This window comes from Salvia splendens, unplaced genomic scaffold (assembly GCF_004379255.2).
Source record: "Salvia splendens isolate huo1 unplaced genomic scaffold, SspV2 ctg465, whole genome shotgun sequence".
In the NCBI taxonomy this organism is placed as follows: Eukaryota; Viridiplantae; Streptophyta; class Magnoliopsida; order Lamiales; family Lamiaceae; genus Salvia; species Salvia splendens.
In genome coordinates this window covers 23,771-29,674 of record NW_024599118.1, presented here as the reverse complement: position 1 = coordinate 29,674, position 5,904 = coordinate 23,771, and the positions used below count along the sequence as shown (strand labels likewise).

The 5,904-nt window shown below is 38.0% G+C and overlaps 1 protein-coding gene and 1 pseudogene across 1 annotated transcript; both read left to right on the top strand.

Moving 5' to 3' along the window:
- The first annotated feature begins 536 nt into the window (after window positions 1-536).
- On the top strand, window positions 537-2,319 carry LOC121790297 (annotated as a pseudogene).
- A 1,437-nt stretch (window positions 2,320-3,756) lies between these two features.
- LOC121790299 (fructokinase-2-like) lies at window positions 3,757-5,571 on the top strand. Its single transcript, XM_042188553.1, has 4 exons — window positions 3,757-4,177; window positions 4,391-4,723; window positions 4,974-5,090; window positions 5,246-5,571. Exons 1-4 carry the CDS (start codon window positions 3,788-3,790, stop codon window positions 5,432-5,434), a joined length of 1,029 nt encoding a protein of 342 aa, XP_042044487.1. The 5' UTR covers window positions 3,757-3,787; the 3' UTR covers window positions 5,435-5,571.
- The last annotated feature ends 333 nt before the right edge of the window (window positions 5,572-5,904 follow it).

Sequence of the window (5,904 nt, the reverse complement as noted above, 5' to 3'; positions counted from 1 at the left end):
GTTTACATAAAATTGTTCTTCTAAATTACTTTACAATTCTTAATAAAATTTGCATTCATATAATATTAATCTAAAAAAAATATATGACAAGGAATTAATGAAATAAATATTACTTGTGTTAGCGGGATGCAAAGTTTTGACGAACAAAGTGATATTCCCTTTGTCAAATAATCTAAAATATTTTAAAGAGAGATGTTGCAGAAGAAGACACAGGCGACCAAATTATACATGTAATGGAAAGAGAATATGGGTGATGTGGCAAGCAGGCGCCCGTAAATATGGTTTGCAGCAGATCTTCTCTCTTCAAATGCTATATTTTTTTAGTATTTAGTAGTCGCTAACTTGGATTAATCATTATCTTCCTTACCCTGTAAAACATCAAAGTAAAATAAACATAAAGGCTTGTTAATTAGTTGCTACCAAACCCTAACCCGATATGGACATGATAGGATAGGATAGGATAGGATTAATTGGATATAGATATATCTAGGTAGGATTTGAGTGGATATTGATGCAATATTATGCCTATATCCAAGTAACAAAATAATTCTTGTAAAACTCTATATATATAACTCTTCTACATCTAATTCTACTCAATATTTACCCAAATTTTCAAAAATTCTTCAATCTCATTATAGCAATGGTGGTTTGATTGTGAGCTTCGGCGAGATGCTGATTGACTTTGTCCCAACGGTCTCCGGCGTGTCTCTGGCCGAGGCGCCTGGATTCCTCAAGGCTCCCGGCGGCGCTCCGGCGAACGTCGCCATAGCGGTGACGAGGCTCGGTGGAAACGCCGCTTTCATTGGCAAGCTCAGCGACGACGAGTTTGGCCACATGCTCGTCGGAATCCTCAAGAAGAACGGCGTTTCCACCGCCGGGGTCAACCTCGACAAAGGCGCGAGGACGGCGAGCGTGAGGACGGCTGGCGTTTGTGACGCTGCGCGCCGACGGCGAGCGTGAGTTCATGTTCTATAGTAACCCTAGCGCCGATATGCTGCTCACGCCCGATGAACTCAATCTCGACCTCATCTAATCGGTATGTCTTCAATCAGTTGGATGATTCATTAATATTAATTGTTGACTTTCAATATCTCAAAACCTACTCATATTCATGAATCAACAATAACTTACATATATGATGGCGACCATAACTTAAATTAGTATTACCCTAACGCGACCCTATGGTTCTAAGTATACATATAACGTCTTCGTTCCAATTTTATATTTTTTTTGTTTCATGACAAGTGTCTCATTTTATGCATTCACAAGTATTATTTAGTTGTATGTACATACTACCTCAGTCTCTCAATATGAGTCACTTACAATAGGAGTCACTTTTCAGGTTTTAAGAAATATAAAGAAAAATGGGTTGATCAAAATTGCAAAATATTACTCTTATTGTGGAATGGGGTAGTAATAAATAAGACTACGAATGTACAATCTCGTGTAATTTGATGATAGAGGACAAGAATTAGGGGAAACTATATAATGATTTTTTAACATTAATTGGATGTATTGGAACATATTTATGATAGAGATTTGTTGTATATGTGTGTAGGCCTAAGTGTTCCACTATGGATCAATAAGCTTGATCGTGGAGCCGTGTAGATCGGCACATCTAAAGGCAATGGAAGTGGCCAGGGAGGCCGGAGCTCTTCTCTCGTATGATCCGAATCTCCGGCTGCCACTGTGTGCCTCAGCAGAGGAGGCCAGGGCCCAGATCATGAGCATCTGGGACAAGGCCGATGTGATCAAGGTGAGCGACGAGGAACTCAGTTTCCTCGCTCAAACCGATGTCATTGATGATGCAGCCGCAATGTCTCTATACCACGACAAGCTCAAGCTCCTTTTGGTCACCCTTGGAGCCAAGGGATGTAGATACTATACCAAGGTATATATATACTACTATAGTAAAAAAAAAATTTAATAAACCATGTACTAATAATTTTACTTGGTGATTAATTTGGCAGCATTTTCACGGAACAATAGATGGTTTTCGTGTTGATACCGTTGACACGACTGGCGCAGGTGATTCTTACGTTGGAGCTCTCCTGTGCAAGATTGTTGATGACCAGTCTATTAGTGAGGTATAATATATTTATAACTATATGTATAAAAAATGTATATTAATTATTGAATAATTTGATTTTAGGATGAAGAGAAGTTGAAGAAGGTGTTGGCTTATGCAAATGCTTGTGGAGCAATCACCACTACCAAGAAGGGAGCAATCCCAGCTCTTCCTACTCCATCTCAAGTTCGTGATCTCATGAACTAGATTTTTGTTTTAGTACTCTCCGTCCCGCACTACTCGCACCTTTCCTTTTGGGCACGGAGATTAAGGAATGAGTGATAGACAAAGTCAACAATTACGGCTGTAGGTATAAATTGTTACTAAAAATGGAAAGAGTACAAATAACTTGGGACACCCAAAAAGGAAATAAGTGCAAGTAGTGCGGGACAGAGGGAGTATTAGTTATATACCTCTTTTAGTTAATTAGCCTTTTGGATTTACTTTCAGTTTCCGTACAGTCTTTTGAAGTTTTCTTTTTGGTATGGTGCTTTTATTTATGGTTTAGTACATATATAGTTCATGTGTTTTAGGAATCTTCTTTAATCATTGGCGTTTATTTAAGTTTTGGATATACTTCGGTTTAGTTTATTAGCGTTTCAATGACTAATGGTATTATATGGGACATAAATAAATAATTTATTTGAGTTAATTAACTGACCATCTCGTTTTCCAGTATTAAAATTAATCCTTTACTTGATTCACTAAAAAAATGTATAAGGAAATTTTTTAGTCAAGGAAGCTAATTTGTGTTTATGAATATACCATTCATATTTAAAAAAAAGTCCATTCTTGAGGTCTCCATTAAAATTAAGGGACACAAACGTTCAAAAACAAAACATTAAGTGTATCGTTTACTACGATTTTAACTTTTGTTATTATTCAAAATTATCTATTGTGTCTTTATTTTTTGTCTCCAATAAGTTTTTTCAATAATTATTCTCTTAAGTACGTATAATAATATATCTCGAGTAAATAATACTAATAACAAGTAGCATTTCACAATCAAATTATTCCTATATAAGTTTTTAAGGATGCAGGATGCACTCTTACTCAAAGTGGGATTCCCCATGGGCCATGGTGATTAAAAAACGTAGTACTACTTAAATTTAAATGAAGATTAGTTGATGACAGCGAGAGAAAAAAGAATAGAAATAGTAACAATCTAATATCGACAACAAAGATTAACAACTTGGTTAACACACATTTGAAGCAAGAACAAAGACCATACTCATTTTCTATAATATCTTCATGCTAAAATTAATTCATACCATCTCCTTGAAAAATGAAACGATTAGGATTGCTGAATTATTTGCGATGAAAATAAAAATACAGTAGTCAATTATGGATATTGTCTCCTAACTGTAAACGCTCCTTAAATAAGTGGTTTAGTTATTACTTTAATTTGTAGTAAATGTGAAGGATTGAGGTATATCAATCATAATCACCCCATTTTCCCTACCATAAGCAAATTGTAACATTACAGAATAAAATTTCTTGATTCATATAATTATAAAAGAAGATGCTGTCATGGACCACAAAAACGCAGAATAACTTGAAGAATTACAATGAGTTGAGAAAGGTATAGAATCAAATTTTTTCCACACGTATACTTCATATGCACATATATCTATACTATATATATAGAGCACCCCATATGAGCTTTGACATACAAATTCACAATTTGCTGCTGCATTTGCATCCATATACATATCCGCGATGGCTAACAGCGGCCTTATCGTGAGCTTCGGCGAGATGCTGATCGACATGGTGCCGACAGTGACGGGAGTGTCGCTCGCGGAGGCGCCGGCGTTCGTGAAGGCGCCGGGAGGCGCGCCGGCCAACGTGGCCATAGCCGCCGCTCGGCTCGGCGGGAACACGGCCTTCGTGGGGAAGCTAGGCGACGACGAGTTCGGGCTGCTGCTCGCCGGAATACTGAAAGAGAACGGCGTCTCCACCGAAGGCGTCTGCTTCGACAAGGTTGCGAGGACCGCGCTGGCCTTCGTGACTCTACGCGCCGATGGGGAGCGTGAGTTCATGTTCTATAGAAATCCTAGCGCCGACATGCTTCTCACTCCGCCCGAACTCAATCTCCCACTTATTAGATCTGTAAGTATCTTACTATCTCCGTCCATATGAAAAATAGTTACTATATTTTTTTATTTATTTTTTATTTCCCACTAAAATGGTCTTTATATATATTTATGAGAAGATTCTCTTTCCAGGTAGGACTATTTTTAATTATCAGTACTTCAATAATTTATTTTTACTTTATCAATTTTACAAACCGTCAGGAATCCTAAATGTAGATAAGAAATGCAGGCGAAGATATTCCATTTTGGATCGATAAGCCTGATTGGGGAGCCATGTAGATCGGCACATCTGAAAGCGATGAAGGAGGCGAAGGACGCGGGAGCGCTGCTGTCGTACGACCCGAACCTGCGGCTGCCGCTCTGGCCTTCGGCGGAGGAGGCTCGGGAAGGGATGCTGAGTGTGTGGGACAAGGCTGATGTGATAAAGATGAGCGATGATGAGCTGTGCTTCCTCACACAAAACTCCAGCCTCGATGATGAATCTGCACTGTCGCTTTGGCGCCCCAACTTGAAGCTTCTTCTTCTCACTCTTGGGAAAAAGGGGTGTCGATACTACACCAAGGTGAGGTGATGCTAGCTTTTATATATAAATATGTTGGTTGGGTAGAAATAAAGTAAACTTTCAATATTTTGATGTCAACACAACTGTTGATACTGTGTTCACATATTTTGTTACTGTTATTTTGTCATATGTTGATATTTTTTAACGGTTCAGATCATAGTTTGGAGTTTGCACAATATTTAGAGTTTACATTTGATTACATCCCCACAGTGATCTGTTTCAAATTTTAATGAAGTTGAGGGTGGTGCAGAATTTCAAGGGAGCAGTGGAAGGTTATAGTCTAAAGAGGGTGGACACAACCGGAGCAGGCGATGCTTTTATGGGAGCCCTCCTACGTAAAATAGTTGATGATCTTTCCATCATCGAGGTCAAATTGTGTACATGCATATTAAAATTTAAATGATATGTCGGTTTGGTAGGGTAGATAATTTCTTTATTTAGATCATATGATGTAAATTGTGTATTCTTATTGTGTTTTGTTTTATTTATCTTTTCTTATGAAAAGGGTTAAATTATGGACAGGATGAGGAGAGGCTGAGAGAGGTGGTTCGGTATGCAAGTGCGTGCGGAGCTATCACGACAACTAAGAAGGGAGCCATCCCAGCTCTTCCTTCTCACTCTCAAGTCCTCACTCTTCTCAACCAAGATCATAACAGGAAAAACCATTTCGGCTTTACAAACTGTTTTCCCTTTGCCAACAAAAACAACTAATAAACCAATGATCTTCTACTGTATTTTTCTTATTCAATATCTTATGTACGTGTGAAATTTATCAAATTGTAAGTCGTGTTGTGTACCATGCATCTTCTAATTCAATAAAGGCACATATAGTGTATGATTGAGCAGGATGTGACAAACAATATAAATCAAGAGAACATGATTAGATGCGTGTGATTCGAGTTCACTTGAACTTTAAGTCCCTTTATCAATAAAAAAGAGGAGCATGATGAAGGGTAATATTATGTCGTTCCACCACCCTCCCATTCAATTCATCATATCCCCTCTAAAATCAACCTCTCCTCTATGTCTTATTCCAACATGAGCGGATTCAGCCGAGACTCACAATCTTATCGATTAACACTAGTTAAATTAATTTTCTCTCTCTTCTCTCTTTCATGCTATACTAATTTCGCATCAAAACTCGTGTCATTTCCAAAATTCTCTATCTATAGAGCACGGAG

What these genes read in the sequence shown, in the direction of transcription:
- LOC121790299 (XM_042188553.1), top strand. Translation starts at nt 3,788, where the DNA reads ATGGCTAACAGCGGCCTTATCGTGAGCTTCGGCGAGATGCTGATCGAC. An exon ending in ATCTCCCACTTATTAGATCT is followed by an intron (nt 4,178 to 4,390) that starts GTAAGTATCTTA and finishes TAAGAAATGCAG; the next exon opens with GCGAAGATATTCCATTTTGG. An exon ending in ATGATCTTTCCATCATCGAG is followed by an intron (nt 5,091 to 5,245) that starts GTCAAATTGTGT and finishes AATTATGGACAG; the next exon opens with GATGAGGAGAGGCTGAGAGA.